This window comes from Cyprinus carpio, chromosome B12 (genome assembly GCF_018340385.1).
Source record: "Cyprinus carpio isolate SPL01 chromosome B12, ASM1834038v1, whole genome shotgun sequence".
Lineage (NCBI taxonomy): Eukaryota > Metazoa > Chordata > Actinopteri > Cypriniformes > Cyprinidae > Cyprinus > Cyprinus carpio.
In genome coordinates, this window is record NC_056608.1 from 3892380 (window position 1) to 3912826 (window position 20447).

General features: G+C 34.3%; 2 protein-coding genes across 4 annotated transcripts; both read left to right on the plus strand.

Moving 5' to 3' along the window:
• Window positions 1–1513: 1513 nt before the first annotated feature.
• Window positions 1514–7500, plus strand: LOC109051712 (paired box protein Pax-6-like). Of its 2 annotated transcripts, XM_042734933.1 has the most exons (9): window positions 1514–1628; window positions 2702–2828; window positions 3613–3753; window positions 3884–3966; window positions 4059–4215; window positions 4843–4913; window positions 5474–5603; window positions 6234–6333; window positions 7186–7500. In XM_042734933.1, exons 2-8 carry the CDS (start codon window positions 2720–2722, stop codon window positions 6314–6316), a joined length of 774 nt encoding a protein of 257 aa, XP_042590867.1. In that variant the 5' UTR covers window positions 1514–1628; window positions 2702–2719; the 3' UTR covers window positions 6317–6333; window positions 7186–7500. The 2 variants fall into 2 exon arrangements, with proteins under 2 accessions (XP_042590867.1, XP_042590865.1); XM_042734931.1 differs by lacking the exon at window positions 7186–7500 and having other exon boundaries at window positions 6234–7176.
• Window positions 7501–10581: 3081 nt separating this feature from the next.
• On the plus strand, window positions 10582–18786 carry LOC109051711 (matrix metalloproteinase-25-like). 2 transcript variants are annotated; one of them, XM_042734934.1, is made up of 11 exons: window positions 10582–10718; window positions 10798–10909; window positions 12173–12305; window positions 12640–12784; window positions 12864–13153; window positions 14344–14520; window positions 14853–14946; window positions 15496–15578; window positions 16069–16221; window positions 16323–16610; window positions 17794–18786. In XM_042734934.1, exons 2-11 carry the CDS (start codon window positions 10802–10804, stop codon window positions 18042–18044), a joined length of 1722 nt encoding a protein of 573 aa, XP_042590868.1. In that variant the 5' UTR covers window positions 10582–10718; window positions 10798–10801; the 3' UTR covers window positions 18045–18786. The 2 variants fall into 2 exon arrangements, with proteins under 2 accessions (XP_042590868.1, XP_042590869.1); XM_042734935.1 differs by having other exon boundaries at window positions 10657–10718; window positions 10802–10909.
• The last annotated feature ends 1661 nt before the right edge of the window (window positions 18787–20447 follow it).

The following is a 20447-nucleotide window of genomic DNA, read 5'->3' on the forward strand; positions in this document are numbered from 1 at the left end:
GATGATGTGCCCCATTATGAAAAGCAAAAGATAAAAAAAATATGCTTTAATAATAATAGTTATTATTAAGATGCCTCCTCAGATATAAGTAAATAAAGACATCAATCTGTTTTAATACTACTACCACTTATTATTATTATTATTATTATTATTCGATGTAAACGATTATTATTATTATTATTATTATTATTATTATTATTATGTCCACTCAGACACAATAAATAACAAAATCTGTTTTAATACATGTAAATGTAAATGTAATGTAAATGTAAAACTATATGGCTACTACTAATAATAATTGCTCGATATTGTACAATATATTTTATGTTATTGTACATATTTTATTTTTAAGAACTGCTTGATAAAGCAGTATATGTGCAGTGTATGAGAGAGAAAGAGGTAGGGGATGTAAAGTCTTGTCAACTGGAAATAAAGTAATGTGGCATCCCCCGTTCCCCAACCTACAGACTCACACGCACACGCACGCACGACACAACTGCACGCACACGCGCGACGCACGCACCACACGCTGCACACACACACAACACACACACAAATACATGAGTAATTCTCACACACACACACACACACAAACACACTGGTTTATTCAAACCCACACAAAAACAAACACTCATCACTCAATACTCAACACACAACATATAATTTATAAAAAATTAAAAATTAATGAGAAATCATCAATATTCAATCAATGATCAATAATATAATCTAAAATATAAACAACCAAAAAAGATATAATTTAAACATGACTTAAATTTAACCCATATAATAAAAAACAAAAAAAAACGGGTTAAATACACTGGGTAAAATATGGACAAACCCAGCCATTGGGTTGTTTTTGACCCAGCGGTTGTTTTTTTTTTTATAAAAAAACAAAATATGGACAAACCCTGGGTAAATATGGACAAACCCAGCCATTGGGTTGTTTTTGACCCAGCGGTTGAGTTACTGCCCAGAAGGTTGGGTTAAATATTTAACCCAACTGTTTTTAAAAGATAAACTAAAGCGATGGATAAAAAAAAAAGCATGCTTTATTTTCAATCACAATGAACATTGAAAGAAAAAAAATGCTCAATTGGTTTTGCTTTGTTTCATTTATTGAAACAAGTCTTTGAAACCAACCAAACCAAACCCTTAAAATCAATCAATCCTAAACAAAAACAAAAAAATAAATGTGTTTTTAAGTTGTGAGAAGAAATCCAAAAATGTCCACTTCAGTAATGTCCAGTGATCTCTCATTTTCCCTCCCAAATCCCACTTTTCTTTTCATATGTGCAGTCTAATTAATATTAAACTCTGCTCTTTTCTGCTATTCCCCTCTTCTTCTTTTTCATCACTCCATTATCTGTAGCTTCTTCTTTTTGCTGCTCTCTCTCACTGGCATTAAGTTCAAACTTGACACTGATGTTGACTCGCTGTGTCACTCTTCTCATCTCTCTCTCTCTTTCTCTCTAAGGGTAGAATTGCCTGCAGATGCATTTCTATTTCTCTGTCACACACACAGTTCATTGTTAACAAAGCAAGTTGTCAGGAAACCCTCAATAACATTTCAAAAAGAGGGATAACATTGCTTTGCTGCCGTGGATGTGCTGCTTGTAATGTAACGGCTGGTGAGTTGGATTTGTATTATTTTTCTTTGCTCTTCCTTAGAATTTTGTTAGAAACTGCTGTATTGAGTCCACAAATGTTTGTAAAAGCAACACTCAAAATATTTGAGTAACACAAATAATTTTCTAGAAATAGTCTAGTTGTCTTACTTTTCAAAAGTATAAATCGGATATGTAAGGTTACTGCAATTTTTTATTTTTTTTGGTGAAAAACAGTAAAAAGGTGTTCATAGAAGTCCCTGCGTAACATTACATATTGTTATATTTTATATAAATATTTTTTGTTGTTGTCAGTAATGTAGATTAGGGTGTGTTATGTTATTTAGTTGTTTATTGCATTATTTTAATGTCATTTGTGTTACTCTGATGCTCTTTGTGTGCACCGTCTGTAGTATTCCACATGTTATGAACAACACACCAACTACGAATCATAATACTTCTTTATGTAGTATTATAGTGGGTATTGTTACATTTTTAGGTAAAAAGCAGGTTTCGGTATCATTTGGTAAATTAAAATGACATCATTAACAAAATATATGCTTACCAATATGCTGTTCCCTGAATACCTGAAATATTGTCACAGCATTTTTACAGTGAATTTCTGGCAACCACATCTGCCAGATTTTACCGTAAATTTAACATGATCTTTTTTTTACAGTGTAGTTTAATTTTTAAACATCTGTTTCTGTATGTCTTGGCTACAAAAAATGCTATTGAACATTTCCTCTGTTATTGCTATAAGGGGAAAACAAAATACAGTTATTTGAACACATAATGAGCTTGTTTCATTAAGGTTAGTTTTCTAGGAAAACCTGCTAAAAAGCCTTTTATAGATTTTTTTTTTTAGCTAAATTGAAACTAAATAGAAATATTTTTTAAATAATATATGCACAAAAAATGTGAAATGTAAATGTACTAAAATATAAAAAAACTGACCTGGCCAACATAAATTATAATGTGGACAGGTAAAGGCATTTTTTTCTTTCTTGAAAGTCATTGACAATGAATATGTATGTAATTCATACTGCATTTTAGGGAGCCTAAATTAAATGAGTTCTGTCTCTTTCCATTCCGAGGCTGTAGTGGTCAGGTACATGATGTTTGAGAGGTTGACCATGCTGAATATCCAGAGCACCTCAAACTGGAGTGGAGCAAATGACTGGTACCATCAGCAGAACGCAGTTCCCAGTCAGCACAGCACTGGTGAGACGCTTGACGCCTTATAGAAAACACTGATATATGTCGGACCTCCTCTGGCTGTATATAAGACACAATAATAAGGCACTTAAATGTGTGTGTGCAACTGTTGTGTTTCAAAAAACAGTATTTTAACATTTCTACCAGTCAAAAACTCTTACAAAAACTACACAAAATCTCTTTCTAACATTCTGAAGAAAAAGCTTATACTTAAAGGGACAGTTGACTCAAACATGAAAAATCTGTCATCATTTGCTCCCCCTCACGTCATTTCAAGCATGTATGAATATCTTCTGTGGAACACAAAAAGGAAGATATTTTAAAGAATGTTGGTAACCAAACAGTTTCAGCCCCCGTTGACTTCTATGAACCAAACATACTATGAGAGTCCAACAATATTTCTTAACAAATATTATTATTTTGGATATATTTTGTGTTTCACAGAAAGAAACAGCCTACGTACAAGTTTTGAATGAAATTGTTGGGTGGACTATCCCTTCAAATGCTTGAAATTAAACTGAACTTGCATATTAATTATTTTCAACTAAAATTTTAAGTTATTTATTTATTTATTTATTTTTTAAAAAGAAGCTACATTTTAAGACTTATTTCTTTTGCAAGTTTGGTTACTTACTACTACCTTTGTTTTAGTTTTGATGATTTATTATTATTGTAAAATACTTCTATGAACTAATCCTTAAGAATTCATATAATGATTCCCTGCTTCCACACTTTCATTCTACAGATTAGCAACTTTTTATTTTATTTATTCATTTTTTTTTTGTTTCAGTTGGTTGCCTGGTGGAGACGGATGGGAAGATGGCAGAAGAAGGAGGGCATGATGAAGGAGAACTGAGGCTGCAGCTGAAGAGGAAACTTCAGCGCAACAGAACCAGCTTCACAACAGAGCAGATCGAGGCCTTGGAGAAGGGTAAGAAAACAGACAAAAAACTTCAAAAATTTGAATTATATTTTCATTGAATGAAAAAGAAAAAACAAACAAACAAACAAACAAACATTTATTTCAAAGAAAAAAAAATTAACTACTACACTTCATTTAGAATTTGAGAGAACACATTATCCAGATGTTTTCGCACGGGAGCGACTCTCAAACAAAATCGACCTTCCAGAGGCAAGGATACAAGTATGTAGCTGTCCTTGTCAATTTGTAGATTCACAAAAGCAGCAAAATAAATAATAGAGATAATCTCATATACGTTGGACCTTGATTGGCAGGTGTGGTTTTCCAATCGAAGAGCCAAATGGAGGCGCGAGGAGAAGCTTCGAAACCAGAGGCGGTCTGGAGGCGGGACTTCCTGTGCTCAAACACACGCTCCACTGAGCACATCCTTTAACTCTGCTGTCTATCATCATCCGCATGGCAACAGAGCAGGTGGGAATGGAGATTTACATAAATGAGAAATTTGAATACTCTTTTTCATCTTATTTGTATGTGGGTGATTTTATGTTTCTAGTGAACTTAAAAAAGATTTTAAAACACTTTAAATCAGTTTTGAAATTGTTGGAATATTTTATGTATTTGTTTATTTGTTTGTTTGGGACTTTGAAGATGCTAAAATGTAAGATTTTAATTTGTTAGCCATTTTTAGTTACTTAGATAATTCTCATAATTCAGTTTGTATGCATTCATGGCGTCGATGCGTTAATAACTATTTATATTAATTAATAATTATTCTTAAAAATTTATATATATTCATTAATGGTTAAGCCAGGGATCTCCAACCCTGCTCCTGGAGGAAAAGTAATGGGAGTTACTGGAGAGCTACCATCCTTCAGACTTCAGTTCCAACCCTGCTCCAACACACCTGTCTGTAATTATCAAGTAGCCCTGAACACCTTGATTAGCTGCTTCAGCTGTGTTTGATTGGGGTTGGAGCTGAAATCTGCAGGACAGTCGCTCTCCAGGAGCAGGGCTGGAGACCTCTGGGTTAAGCTGTAGTCAACCTCATGTTTTTTATTTTCATTTTTTTTTTTCACATCTTTGTTTGTATGTGTTTAGCATCCATGCTCAGTCAGAGTGACACTGCTCTCCCCAGTTACAACACTCTGTCAGTCTACTCTGGGGTTCAGGTGAGACACTGCTCTTTTTAGGAGATGCATATTTCTGTTTAGTAAAACATTGCACTACCAATTTATCAGGGCTATGTGCATCTGTACTATTGTTTTAGTGCCCTCTTGTGGTGACAATGAAACTGACATCAGTGATCACCAGAAAATCTTTCCCTAGAATCGAATAGTCTACTAGCTGTCTGCTTGCTAAATATGTAGTAGTGTCTACACAGAGCAAAATGATATGCGTTATCTAATGATTAACGTTTCAAACAGTAGTATCACATGATATCATCAAACACATCATGTTTAATTCAATGTTATTTGTCATTTGTCAATGTTATTTCTGAATGAAAATGGTTTCAAAGTATATTCCACATAATTTTTAGAGCAGTGCAGCTTACATGCAATGCTTATTGTTGTACATTTTGGCAAATATAGTAATGTAGTATTACTTATAAAATGCATACTGTGCACAGTAGTATGTTGGTGTATGATTCTGTTCTTCACTGCATTTCAGTACTATTTTAAATTATTCTGGGTTTTTTTTTTTTCACGCTCTATTGGACTTTTCTTTGCAGTCGGCTCCTTCTTCGTCTGCCTCCTCATACTCGTGCATGCTGCCTCCATCCCCGTCTGCCCCTCGCTCGTTTGAGACATCATACTCCTCTCCCCATCTACCACCTCCTCCTTCAGCTAACACCAGCACAGGTGAGTCTACCAGCTCTTCATTTACCGTCAGCTAAAGCCCTGTGCTATCCATCACAAGATCCCAACAATTACTGTTTGAAACACTTTCAATAGCTCCTGTCTATTTATGGATTTAGTTATTTGTTTGCTGACAATTTACTTATCTACATCCAATATGTAGATGAGTTTGCTTCTTTATCTTAACAGATTTGGAGAAATGTAGCATTCCATCACTTGCTCACCAATGGATCCACTGCAGTGAATGGGTGCCGTCAGAATGAGAGTCCAAACAGCTGATTAAAAACATCACAATAATCCACACCACTCTAGTCCATCAATTTGAGAAGTGAAAAGCTGCGTGTCTCGAAGAAACAAATAATAGTAATTGATGGACTGGAGTGGTGTGGATTATTGTGATGTTTTTATCAGCTGTTTGGACTCTCATTCTGACGGCACCCATTCACTGCAGAGGATCCATTGGTGACCAAGTGATGGAATGCTACATTTCTCCAAATCGGTTCCGATGAAGACACAAACTCACCTGCATCTTGGTGAGAGTGAGCTAATCTTCAGCAAATTTGCATTTTAGACCGAATTATTATTTTATTGGATAAAAGTGCATTATTTTTTTTCTATCTTTTTCTGCTTTAGGTTTGATTTCTCCAGGCGTTTCTGTACCTGTCCAGGTACCAGGAAATGATCAAAATATGGGGCAGTATTGGGCCAGACTGTAGTGAAAAGAAAAGGCGAGGTAGAATTTGCATTAGAATACTAAATATGTATGTTTACAAAAGGTCAGAAACAAAGAAATTGTATTAAACTCTGAGAAAAATAATCCTCTGTTAGTTAAACCTATGAACAAAATTCCTTAATTTGATTTATTTTAGCCATATTATTAGATCTGATGACAGTGTGCTATATTTTCTTCCATTCAATTTCGGACAAACAGGAATGTATATGATGAAGCATTGTGCAATGACATTCGTGACGGTATTTTTTTAGCAAATGTCTCTTCAGAATCATTGTAATAAGTTCCTGGTGTCAACTTCACAGAATTGGGAATCATAGTATGATGTTTTAATAACATACCTGTGGTTTTAGCTTCTTTCATGATAATTCCTAATTTCTCCACTGTAATTTTCTCTAAAGTCATTTGTTTATTTTCATAATCAGATATGTGATATCACTTTATGAAATGTTTTTGACCTTACCCTTTCACAAACCTCAGTAAGCTTGTGACAATCAAGGCATAAGGCCAAGTTCAATCAGAGCAGGGACTGAAAGCCAGTCATATTTGCACTTAATCAATGACCAGTAAACAGCTGTTTGACTTAAACAATCACATCAATGAATACTTTATGCAAAAATCTCCAGCATATCTTATCTGGCAAGCCAAAGTATTTATATTGAACATAGTGTCATACAGTATATACATTTATGACTCTGAAAAAATGTTTGAATATTAGGAAACTATCTCTGTGCTTAAACTACAGTTTATGGATTTTTTTTTTGTTTTATGAATTTAAAGACATTCTGTGTGTGTGTGTGTGTGTGTGTGTGTGTGTGTGTGTGTGTGTGTGTGTGTGTGTGTGTGTGTGTGAAGGAGAGCGAGAGAGAAATAAGGATTTACAATGAGGTATGAAAGCATTAGTGAAATTGCTTCTTTTCATTCTTTGAAAATTAACAACACTTTTTTTTTTTATTTAAATTTTATTAGCACAGAAAAGTTGAACTGAAAAATCAACATTAATTTCAGACTGTTCAGAATCTCGCTTTTTATTTAATGACAGCCACGCTTAAAGGAATGGTTCACCAAAAATGAAAATCTGCTAAAAATTTGCTCATCCTCAGGTCATCCAAGATGTAGATGAGTTTTACTTCACTGGAGCAGGTTTGGAGAAATGTAGCATTGCATCACTTGCTCACCAGTGAATCCTCTGCAGTGAATGGGTGCCGTCAGAATGAGAGTCCAAACAGCTGATAAAAACATCACAATATTCTGCAAGTAATCCACACCACTCCAGTCCATCAGTTAATGAATTGTGAATTGAAAAGCTGTGCTTTTGGGAGAAACAAATCCACCATTAATGTGTTTTAGCTTTAAACTGTTTCTCCCGGACAGAATTCGAGTCCATAATTGATAGACATTAATTGATGTATTGGAGTTGTGTGGATTACTGTTATGTTTTTATGCTAAATTTCTCTTATTTCTCTATTCCTTTAAACTGGTATTTTAAAATATTTTGATGTCAATTTCTGACCCTACTGTACTGTATGTGGATGTTGTGTTCACTCAAGATAGTCAACCTACTTCATGTACGCATTAAACCCTTTAATAAAATATATATTGTATCTTACAATCATGAACTGTATGTTGTAATTGTCTCAAATACAGCATCATCCCAATTGATCATAATCATTTAAGTCCATTTAACCAAATAAGCATATGAACATTTTTCACTGTACAAGCAATCATGTAAATGGTATCACTTCCAAAAGGGACATTCTGATTGCATTACACTAGTCATGGGTATTTTTTATCTCTCTTTATGTATATCCTATTTACTAGTTTCAAATATTTGAATCTACAACAAAAAGACACTTGGTGAATCATTATACTAGCTTTAAATAATTTTAGTGAAGCAGGAATTAACCAAGATTGTCAAGCCATTAATATATCACTATTTCTCTCTCTCTCTCTCTCTCTCTCTCTCTCTCTCTCTCTCTCTCTCTCTCTCTCTCTCTCTCAAGGCATTAGCGATACAGTGTCATGTACCACTAATAGTGCTTTCAGATGCACTCTCTGGCAGTTGGGGGGTTGGGAAAGATGAGAGAGAAGTAGCAGTGATAGTTTGAGGGCACTTTCAAAAAGCAGGAAATGGACATTCTGGAGCTGACAGATATGATCATGGAGGTCTTATGTTGTCTGCCTTGTTAATTTGTATGACTTTTTGTCATCAAAAGTAGAAGTGAAAACAAATGATGTCTGACAACACAAAGAGAAAGAGGAAATGATCTGTGAAGTCCAAATCAAGACTCTGCTCACAGACATTTGGGAAGATTTCATCTCAAAAACCTCAAAACAATTCCATCAAAATCTTTCCAACTCACACACACACAAAAAACACACACACACACAGGCTTTGCAATAGCTTACTGTCATTCACAAGCTGCATGCACAAAATAAAAACTCCATTGCTGATAAACGATCAGTCCTGTCATTGATCACTACCAGGGGTGACAAAATATCCACCTTACCCAGAGCTCTTTTTGTTTTCTGTCTTAAGAATGTCATTACAATGTGAGAAACCGAGACAAACAATTCAGTGCACGAGTTAACTGTCCAAATGAATCAAACTTCAAACAATTTCTATCCGCAGGTTAGTTATTGGTGACAAGTATGGAAGCCCATTTCTGACACGGGATAAAAAAAAAATAAAAAAATAAAAAGGGAATTGCAACTTTTTATTTCAAGTTTATTTCTTACTATTCCGACTTTGTTTCTATAAACTTACAATTCTGAGAAAAATTTTAAGATTTAAACTAAAAATTCCAAGAAACCAAGACTAGATTGCGAGATATAAACTGGGAATTAAAATCTCAAAATTCAGACTTTTTTTTTCTCAGAACTGTGAGAAACAAGGTATGAAGTGAAGATATATACTCAGAAAAAAATGGGAAATAAAAAGTCACAATTTATTTTTATTCCATGGCACAAACAAGCTTCCAGAAAGTGATTACTTTGAGTGAGTCAGAGTATCATTCACTCAACTAAATTATTGATTTTGCTGTGACTTTGTTTGAAAAGATGTCTTCATCAATATTGTGTGTAAAATGTAAGTTAGTCAATATTAATTCATGGTTTATTGAACTGTTGTATAAAAGCAATATCAAGATGTGGTCACATTTTGCAAAAAAGTCAACTATCAACAGCTCACACAGATGTCAATTTCAACCCAAGCAGCTTCTCTTGGTCCACGCAGTGAATTTGAGTGACCAGCTAGAACATGAGCAAAATCTATATGGGGAACTTTTCATGAATGTGTGGATTCCTAGTGATATGACTGGATTACACTCACCAGCCTTCATCAAGCAATGGTAATGTGACCACACCTCAATATCAGCACATGTTATGAATAATAGCCGTCTTGGTATGATATTGCTAATCAAAGTCCTGTTTTTTCATCAATTACCACATGTTTATGTGTCTGACATACCTTGAAAAATATGTTGAAATTTGTCCTATGACAAGAAGAGTGTTACAAAACTGCCTGACTTTGCATCATCATCAGATGTTTATACTTCTGTTAAATACACTGGGGCCTTAAACTTCAAAGTAAAATCAGTCTCCTATCTTGTTTCTTAAAACACAAACACAAACACAAACACACACACACACACACACACACACACACACACACACGTCTGTAAATTTCCTGGTCCCCTGTGATCTTTTCTTCCTGCCACTTCTTCCTGTCACACTATCCTATTTTAGGTATTATTATTTTAAAGTTTCATTTGAGTCAGTGATAGTACTTTTGAGTCATAGTATATATATATATATATATATATATATATATATATATATAAACACCTTGTCGATTATGTATTTTCACTATTGATTTTTAAAAGAGAAAATACAAAGCTAAAAAGAAAAAATACACATTCAGTTTTTGGTTTGTAATAATCGCAGTGTTTGTTTTACTGAGGGTGACAACTCTTAAGAAAAACAGCATTACTGAGTGTTGTAACGGTTTGAAACATCCGGTTCTTTCAGTTATGGGTGTGACTGCACCTTTACCTCATTTGCGCTTTGTGAGTTTAGGTCTTTTTTGACTGATTTATGTCATGAAAAATCTGAGAAGGGCAAAGCTGAATCAAGGCATAATTTAATAATTAATGTTAAAATTAATTATGTATATTTTATGCAGTTGAGTAATGCTTATTTGATTCAACAGGAAGTGAGAGATTCTTATAGAGATTTTTCAGAATACAGAGAGAGAGAGAGAGAGAGAGAGAGAGAGAGAAAGAGAGAGAGAGAGAGAGAGAGAGAGAGAGCGCTCCTCATCGATTGGTCTAAGCCCTGCCTAGTCCTTAGAGGGATAAACTGAAGTAGCAAGAGAAACGCATATAACGGTATGAGAAACTAAGCTGCATTACCCTTAGAATAAAAGCAGATTGTCAGCAGCAGTTTATTTATTTTTATTCCATCCAGGCAGATGACTTTCTCAGGATATCTTTGGTTGGTTTACCTGACCTGCACTGTGCTTGTGTATATCTCTCCGGTTAATTTGGCTCCGATGCCGGACCAGTACTCTCGGGGTGTGGTAAGATGAGCTTTACTCTGCAATACTATAAGTTAAATATTTTTAATAAATAGGAAAACAAACACCGGACCATGTCATATGTGGGCTTGGGTTGTATTGTTTTTGATGTGCATATGTCAGCATACTTTCATGTGTGTAAATTCCCTGTGTGCCAGATTTAAGTTATATTAGTCAGTTATTTTTATTTTTTTTTTTTGTCTTTTTTTTTTTTTTTTTTTTAAGAGAAGAGGGAAGCGCAGGGGACAAAATGTGTTACATAACATGAATATGATCTTAAATTGTGGCTTCAGATCTCATATTTATGAGGTCCAGGTATTCTAGTGACAAACTATATTCAACAATTCAATTCTCTTCATTAGTCAATTAACTGAGGTGTAGAATATACAAAAGACCAAAACAGTTTAAATAGTTATTCGGACAGTTACACCTGATATGAATAGGAGAAAATAAAATTCAACAAGTCTGTTAACCCTCTTAATGGAAAAAGTGTGTTTAGATCATGTTAATCACACAATTTGTGTAAAAAAATAAAAAAAAAGTGCTGTTTGCCCAATGATGTAATAATATAATTGTTAATAGATAAATCGCTGCAACATATCTAGTAATGTAGGCTGAACAAATAAAGCATAGAGAAGCTTGGAGGTACCTTCCACATGGCCAAGTAAAAGGAATTGAGAATATTTCTGGCATCACCAAGAGATAATCTGAATATAATCTGTTCTGAATATAATCTAATTCTAATATGAATCATTTAACAAATGTGTCTTTTCATAGGATATGGACACACATTCTCCTGAATAATTATAAAACACTGATGCATAATTCTAGTATTCTATAGACTGTAAAACTATTTGCTTCTTTACAACCTGTGACGTCGACAGGATGACAATTTACATTTTAACATTTTTACCTGCAAGTGTTTTTAACATTTTCAAGACTGCCTCTCCAGAATAGGTTATGCATCTGAGATAAGATTGCTAGCAGTTTGCCACTTTCCACATAATTGTGTAAAATGCACCTCGACCTTCTACGAATTATCAAAAACTTGGCAGAAGACATTTTGAAAGTCTCTATATCGACTGAATGATGTGTCGGACAAACTGCGTTGCTTTTTTTTTTTTTTTTTTCTAAGTAAATAACCAACACAAAATGTATTGTTAATATTTTTTTTATTAATTAACAAATCCTTTTTGTAATTTATATAAAGGTGTCTTTTTGCCTTTGGTAAGTTAAACTAACATTTTAGCGTGTGATTTTTTTTAGGATTGGTTAAGCAGGTATGGATACCTGCCCCCTCCGGACCCCCGCACAGGAAAGCTGCAGACTAAAGAAGGCATTGAGAGAGCAATCAAGGAAATGCAGCGTTTCGCAGGCCTCAAAGACACAGGCAAACTTGGTAAGTGCAAGACAGACAGGAAATAGTCTAACGGCATTGTTTCACAATGTGTTTTTCACCGTTTCTTTCAGCAGTGTAGATTTCCCTGTTGGTTTTTTCAAATCAAATGAAATTTTAAAAATGATGTTTTCAATTCTTCATAAATGCAAGTGTAATGAAAAGATTTAGAGTGACTTTTTCCTCAGTTATTGGCTTGTAAATGGTTTGTTCAATACATTTCTAGAGAAAGAATTACTCCTCCCCACATGGGTTTTTATTTCATGTGTTGTAATGGGCTCTGTATCTCTGTAAGTCTATATATTGATCTGGGACCTTCTGTCCTGTGCTTTTCTAGACAGTGACACTCTGAAACTGTTGAACACACCACGGTGTTCACTGCCAGACATTATAGGGTCTGAGGACATGCTGAAAAAGCGGAGGAGGAAAAGAAGATATGCGACCACTGGGCTTCGCTGGAAGAAGTCAGACCTCACATGGAGGTCTGCACTGTTAAACAAACACGGTCCCACAATCGTATACAATAACCCCAGCCACTGACTTATCTTTGTTCCTCTTTAGCATCCAGAATTACCCATCTCTCCCTCCGCTCCTCCAACCCAATAATGTGAGGACTATAATGGCCTATGCCTTCAAAGCCTGGAGCGATGTCACCAACCTCAAGTTTCATGCTACATCCTCGAGTGAGCAGGACAGAGCTGATATCAAGATCTCTTTCGCTCGCTCGCTCCATGACGATGGGTATCCATTTGACGGGAAGGGAGGGACACTTGCTCATGCCTTCTTCCCAGGGGAGGCTGATATTGCTGGGGATACACATTTTGACGATGAGGAGAGCTGGACCTACTTAGGCAAGAGACTTTATTAAATATTCAGTCAGTGTTTAATAGATGAATGGCAGTCCCAATGGTTACAGAATATTTATGGATTAATCAAATTCAGTGATCTTGCATTTAGAAATTCTTCTGTCTGGTTATTCCACAGAAGTAAAATGCTTTAAACTAAATTAGGTCTATAGCACTTTGTACAACACAGGTTGTTTCAAAGTAGCTTCACATTAATAAACAGGAAACTAACAGTGTTTATGTTGTATAATTCACAAATTATTAAACCAATTCAGTTTTAGGCGTAAAGCAGCTCTTCAGGAGATAATAGTGTCCTTTTTCAGCTCAGTTTAATTCAGTTCAGTGGTGCAAATTAATATCATTATTTATATATAGTATTATATAGTCTTTAAAATCCCCAATGTATTATAATATATTTTTTTAATAAACTAAACAATTATTTTCTCTTATTTTTTAATGTTACAACATTAAATTTTCCCAATGTTTTGACATTATGCATACAATGACATTGCTTTGTATTGCTGTCATTTCCATCATGCCATTAATTTGAGAAAATTTGAGTTCATATTTGGTTATGAAGGAAAAATGAGAAGTGAAACACATTTCATCCAGATAAAAAAAAAAAGATAATGTAATGGTAGATGTTAAATTTAGGTATGGGGTCAGATTAAGTGTTCTAGAATAAAGTCATGCAGAATAAGGCATTAATATCTGCTTTATTGTACTAATAAACAGCCAATATGCTCGTAATATGCATGGTAATAAGCAAGTTAATGGTAAGAATAGATCCTTAAGATAGAGTGTCACCAATTAAACATGAAACAGTAAAACAGTATTTTCTTGTAAAATGCATTCCAATAATCTATATTTTATTTTATATATATATATAGATATATATATATATATATATATATATATATATATATATATATATATATATCTATATATATATATATATATATATATATATTATTTATTTATACCAAAAAAACTCTCAAAAACTAAGAGTTACTCATTCCTATTATAGTGCCTGCCATCTTTATTTTAGGGCATTTTATTAATCATTTACAATTACATATGTGAAATGTAGTTTGAAGATGTTTATCTTGCTTTTAAGGAGCCAAAAGTGGCCTCAGTTGATGAATCACCAACTTACAAATGTTATCATGCATAAATTAAAATATCAATCTGTTTAGATGACAGTGGCACTGATTTGTTCGCGGTGGCTGTGCATGAATTTGGTCATGCCCTGGGTCTCTCTCATTCCTCCTCTCATCCATCCATCATGCGGCCGTACTACCAGGGTCCTGTTGGAGACATAGCATCCTACACTCTTCCAGAAGATGATCGCTATGCCATTCAGTCACTCTACGGTAGGAGCATGTTCAGATGCTTTAGTTACCTGCTCTGGTCTTTGCAATTTCTAGTAGCAGATCACCCAGAAATAAATATTGTGCTCACTTTCATGTCATTTCGAAAACCTGGAAGATCAATAAATAGCTTTATGTGAAAAAAATCTATCCCTTTTGATAAGAACATGCAGCAAGAATGTAAAATGAAATGTAAGTTTAACTCTTTTTTTCATTTATTAGATTAGTTCATTTATTAGATCATTGTCTGAAAACCTGTTGCTTCAGTTTATCATAATACACTGAACTGACCACATCTAAACTTGTTGCTGTGGTTTTGGTTTGTGTCTTGACAGGAAGGAAGAGCAGCTTGTCAACACCTTCCCCAAATCATCCTACAACCCACCTACCCAAACCACCAAGTCCACCTCGACCAAAAGTACCATCACAGTAAGTCATGTTTATCAAGATACATACACTACCATACAAATGTTTGGGGTCAGTGAGAAAATTACACATTTATTCAACAAGACCGCATTTAACTGATCAAAATTGACAGTAAAGACCTTTACATTCCAAAAGTAAAAAAAAATAGCTGTTTGTTTGTGCTGTGCCTTTCCATTCTTCAGAGTTCTGAAAAAAAAAGTATTATCATGAAGCAGTAGAACTATTTCAAAACTTATAATAGTAATAAGAAATGCTTATTGAGCTGCAAATCAGCATATAAGAATGATTTCTGAAGGATCATGTGACGCTGAGTGAAGACTGGAGTAATGATGCTGAAAATTCAGCTTTGATCACAAGAATTATGACATTTTACAATGTATCACAATAGAAAACAGTTATTTTAAATTGTAATAATATTCCACAATATTACTGTTTTACTGTATCAAATAAATGCAGACTTTTTGAACAGTAGCGTAGATACACACTTCTCCAGCACTCAACAACATCAAATTAAAGGTGTTATCGAACTCTGTGACCTCTGTCTTTGTCTAGACCTGATCCCTCAGCCCAGAATCGTTGTGAAGGAGGTTTTGAAGCAGTGGCAAACATCAGAGGAGAGGTTTTCTTTTTTAAAGGTATCCAATGACTATTCTTACAAACGCAGATATTTTGCAAGGCAAATCCAGTTGATCATCTTAAAATCCACTTGCTCGGGATTTAAGCCTGCTGTTTTAATTCAAGACACTATAGGTGAATAGAGTACAAATTTGAAATAATAGATGTCACCATACATTCTCCAGCTATATATAATTATTCACATAATTATTACAAGTTTTCAGAAATGTAATGATTACAAATGCAAATGATGCATTATCTAATGAAATATGCACTGATTTGTGCAAATTTCCAGTACAGAAATGGAAATAGAAAAGTGCAATAAAATAAACACATTTGTATTATGGATGTTTTCTTTCCATTAGTCTGAAAGAAGACAATTTAGGGATGCAAAATAGCTCAAAATCTTAGAATCGATGAGAAACAACGGATTTATCGGTAGTTTCTTGCATAAAATTAATTTGTCTCAAATGTAGAAGAACATTTCATTTTGCTTTTGATATTGTCTAGGTCAATATTTCTGGCGAATCCAGCGGACTGGTTCTCTTGTGTCCTTCCACCCTGCTCTCATAAAAAACTTCTGGATTGGTCTTCCTCCCGGCACTAACAAGATAGATGCAGTTTATGAAAGAAAAACGGATAGCAGGATCATATTCTTCATAGGTTAGTTCCTTTTTACTCAATAGGGGCACAATGGAAAGACAAATCAATTTGAAAAACCACATTTCTGTAAGTACTGTAAATGCTTAACTTTTTCCACACAGGCTCACAGTACTGGGTATTTAAAGACACCGTGGCGGTTTCTGGCTACCCACGTCCGCTGTCAGACTGGGGGCTGATCTCTCATGATGGAAGCGAGGTCAAGAGGGTGGATGCGGCCTTTGTTTGGGCTCATAACGGAAAAACCTACATCTTCAGCGGTGGAGAGTTCTGGAGGTTCTCAGAAGGCCTGGAGTCTGGGAGGCGCCGTCCAGATGCAGGTTATCCCAGAAACTCCTCCCTCTGGAAGGGTGCGCCCAGTAACCCCGATGACATCATCACCTGGAGCGACGGTAATGTAGAGAAAGTCTGCATTTTCAGCTGTTACATTATCAGTTTACTATAGCTAAGAAGCTTTGGCTTCAGTTGTTATCCCTCATATCTGTCTGCTCAGAATAGAGCACTGCAGTAATGATGTATGTTTTTAGGCCAATCTAAAAGTTCGCGTCACCATGGTTCCCACGACAAAAATTTTTTCCATTGGCTTTTGGATTATTGCAGAAAATAAGCTCTGTAACTAACAAAAGTTTATGATTCTTACACATTTTATGCATTGTCGAAAGAACACAACTTTGAATTTTAAAGCCTAAATACAATAGAATTAAAAAAGTAAAATGTTAGGATATGAACAAACTTCAGTGTCACCACTATTAAGAAATTGAAGCTCTTTAAAAGACATTTTCCCTGAAAGTTTGTGTTAGAATAGTAGACTAATGAGTAGGCCAAATGAAAGGTTAAAATAAATAATGAGTGAGGTGTTTCAGATTATTTTATTTTTTTAATATAAAAATACAACATAAAGTGCCAAAAATATCTAGAGTTTGTGTTCACCACAGATTTTATTTCAGACATTTAGCCAAAAACCCACTGACTTCAGGACTATGGAGTTAGAAGTGCTAAAATGCTAAAAGGGTTTGGCCTAAAATTTTTTATATTTTATAAGTGAATAGTTACTGTGCTGTGAAGCATGGGGTTATTATTCAATATATATATATATATATATATATATATATATATATATATATATACATATATGCCTTTCAGCTGAATCTCTTTCACTGGGATTCTGCTTTGTCTGTCAATAGTTATGCAATTATTCCACTAAATTGTTAAAATATAATTATAGATAGAATAGTTTATTTGGTATTGTACACTAATGACACTTTAAAATACAGAAAGTCACAATGCAGTGCACTCCGTTTGATCTTCCATGTCCAGCATAACAAATTATGCAGAATTAATATCAACCACAATTTTTTCACTCATTACTTGTTTGGCAATGCAGAAGACACCAGAAAAGTAAATGTGAACATTCAGTCTGCAGAATTACTGTAATATTTAATGCAGAATGACACAATGCAGTGTGTTGCACACAAATATTGGGTGAAATATATTTTTATTTAGATTGAACTATTTTAATCAACATTTCTCCAACTTATATGCATTTTATTTATAGTTTATTTCTTAACCTCTCAGGAGATGCCTATTTCTTCAAGGACAACTCATACTGGATTCTGAAGAGCGGAGGATTGGACCAAGACAACGTCATTCACAAATCAACTGCAGTCGATTGGATGATGTGTCCAAAACCGACTCCAACCACACGTCCTACCAATCCACGTCACAGAGGAGAATGTAACTGTGGCCTGAATGGAGCCTTACAGAAGAGTGCTTCATCCTGGTTACTGTTCATCATATTACTGCTTTATCCAGGCGTCCTTATATAAGGCCACTTGCAATAAATGACATCATCATCAACATCATCATTATTTTTTTACATTTTAGAGCACTTAAAATGATATCTAATATCCGAATATTACTTAAGAGCAGCTTTTGTTTCATGTTTTGATCTATGCAAGTTTAATGTATAAATATATTAAAATGAATTATTTTTCATCTTTTTAGGATAAAGTTTGAGGATGAAATGAAATTAATTTATATGATTTTTTTTTTATTTATTGTTTTTGCTGTCATACTATTGCATTGTTCAAAATAATGAATTGTAATCCATTTGACTTTGTGCTTATATTTTATCTGTGGCTATAGGAAAGGTTTATTTAAATTACAATGGTTTGTCTCAATGAATTATTTTATGCCATGAAGGCGGCATGAGATATTCTGGTCCATATGATCTCTAGCTGCGATGACAAGTCGGATCCACATGGAGGCATTAACACACAGCAGAGCAGAGGTTTAATACTTCAACACACTGTCCAGCGTCATAAGTTCACGAGTCCTGGAACTAATTTTGCTGGGACATTTTTATGAAGATGTGGGGCCTATGTTGATGCTTTTCTTGTCTGGGTCTAAAATTTCTTAAGTTCACAAATGCAATTCAAACAAGTGATGCAATCCTCATGATATCATAATGACGAAAAAGCCTCATTAAAAGAACAAAATTCATGAGATGAAAGCATTATTGTATTACCATTACTTTGTAAAACAAAATATACTTATTTGTAAAACTTATTTTCTATGATTCAAAATCATTTGACGCAACCAGCACGCGGAAACAGACAATCTGTCAAGGTCAACACGTTTCTTAAAATATCAGATAATTCGATTTTTTTTGGAGTCCATGTAAGTGTGTATTTTAACCTTTAAAGATTTTTCTTTTTTGTCACGACCAATGTGCTCATCTGTTATCTGACAGCACAGCTCATCTCAACATTTTTAGCAAACACCACACCATGTTCTATGTACATGAGCCTTGTCCAGATTTAATCACTGTTAATGACCCAAATGTTCCAAATGTTTGTTCCTTCTAAAATGATTTCATTATGGTTTCATTCCAGACTTCGAAGACTTCAGGACTCTATTGTTTTTCACTGAAATACTATGTGTGTGTGTGTATATATATATATATATATATATATATATATATATATATATTCAGTAAACATTTATTTTATATTTTTAATGTTTTTGGTTTTACTTAACAATAATAACCCTGCTCAGATGTGTTCTATTATTTCGGTATCACATGTGACTGTTTTGCCTGTTTTGACTAGCTTATGTCACTACATCATTTGACGTCATTAGAACTGGAATGTTCAGACTTCACCCTCACACACCTTAAACGGACCTATAGCTTCAGGATCATTTTGTCATCTGGAAAGGCTAGTTACGATGTAACCTTTAGGCAAAACTTAATTGGAAAGATTCTGATTTCTGCAGCAATCATTTGTTTGTAATAGATTTTTCACTGAAATTCTAAGTGTGTGTGTCTTTCAGAACATGCTTCACAACTCCTTGTTCAAGCTCTTTTCTGTCTAGGCTGGACTATTGCAATGCTCTCCAGGCATTTGCATCAGCCAGTTCTATCAAACCTTTACAATTAATCCAGAACGCGGCAGCAAGATTAATCTCTAATGAGCCGAAAATAATGCACGCCACAGCTCTGTTTATCAATTTACACTGGCTACCAATAGCTGCTCGCATAAAATTCAAGGCACTAATGTTTGCCTACAAAACCACCACTGGCTCTGCACCCCTTTACCTAAATTCACTACTTCAGAGTTATGTGCCCTCTAGAAGTTTGCGTTCTGTAAGTGAACATTACTTTATTGTCCCATCCCAAAGAGACACAAAATCACTTTCTCAGACTTTTTCATTAACTGTTCCCTCCTGTTGCAATGACCTGCCCAACTCAATTCGAGCAGCTGTCCTTAGCCATCTTCAAGAATCAGCTAAAAACACATCTCTTCCATCTTTATTTGACCCTCTAACTCTAGCATGCTCTATTCAATTCTATTTACTAACAGCTTGTTTTCTTAAAAAAAATAAAAAAAATAAACTAACACTAGCTTCTCTAATTTTTTGTATTTTATTTACTTGTTTTCTTTTTTATTTATTATACAATTAACAAAAGCAAAAAAAGGCCTCTAACACTAGCTTGCTCTATTCTTTCCTTAATCTATCTTTTCATTTAAAATTTTCTTTTTCCTTTTATTTATTATATGATTTATGCATTATGCATTTATGCATTAAGCTAACTGAGACTTGTTATAGCACTTTCATATCGTTGCACTTTTGTTGATTTTGATTGCTTCCATTGTCCTTATTTTAAGTCGATTGGATAAAAGCATCTGCTAAATGACAATGTAAATGTAAAACGATTTTAAAAGAAA

What these genes read in the sequence shown, in the direction of transcription:
- LOC109051712 (XM_042734933.1), top strand. Translation starts at nt 2,720, where the DNA reads ATGATGTTTGAGAGGTTGACCATGCTGAATATCCAGAGCACCTCAAAC. An exon ending in TCCCAGTCAGCACAGCACTG is followed by an intron (nt 2,829 to 3,612) that starts GTGAGACGCTTG and finishes TTTTTGTTTCAG; the next exon opens with TTGGTTGCCTGGTGGAGACG. An exon ending in CAGTCTACTCTGGGGTTCAG is followed by an intron (nt 4,914 to 5,473) that starts GTGAGACACTGC and finishes TTTTCTTTGCAG; the next exon opens with TCGGCTCCTTCTTCGTCTGC.
- LOC109051711 (XM_042734934.1), top strand. Translation starts at nt 10,802, where the DNA reads ATGACTTTCTCAGGATATCTTTGGTTGGTTTACCTGACCTGCACTGTG. An exon ending in ACCAGTACTCTCGGGGTGTG is followed by an intron (nt 10,910 to 12,172) that starts GTAAGATGAGCT and finishes GATTTTTTTTAG; the next exon opens with GATTGGTTAAGCAGGTATGG. An exon ending in CGACCAAAAGTACCATCACA is followed by an intron (nt 14,947 to 15,495) that starts GTAAGTCATGTT and finishes GTCTTTGTCTAG; the next exon opens with ACCTGATCCCTCAGCCCAGA.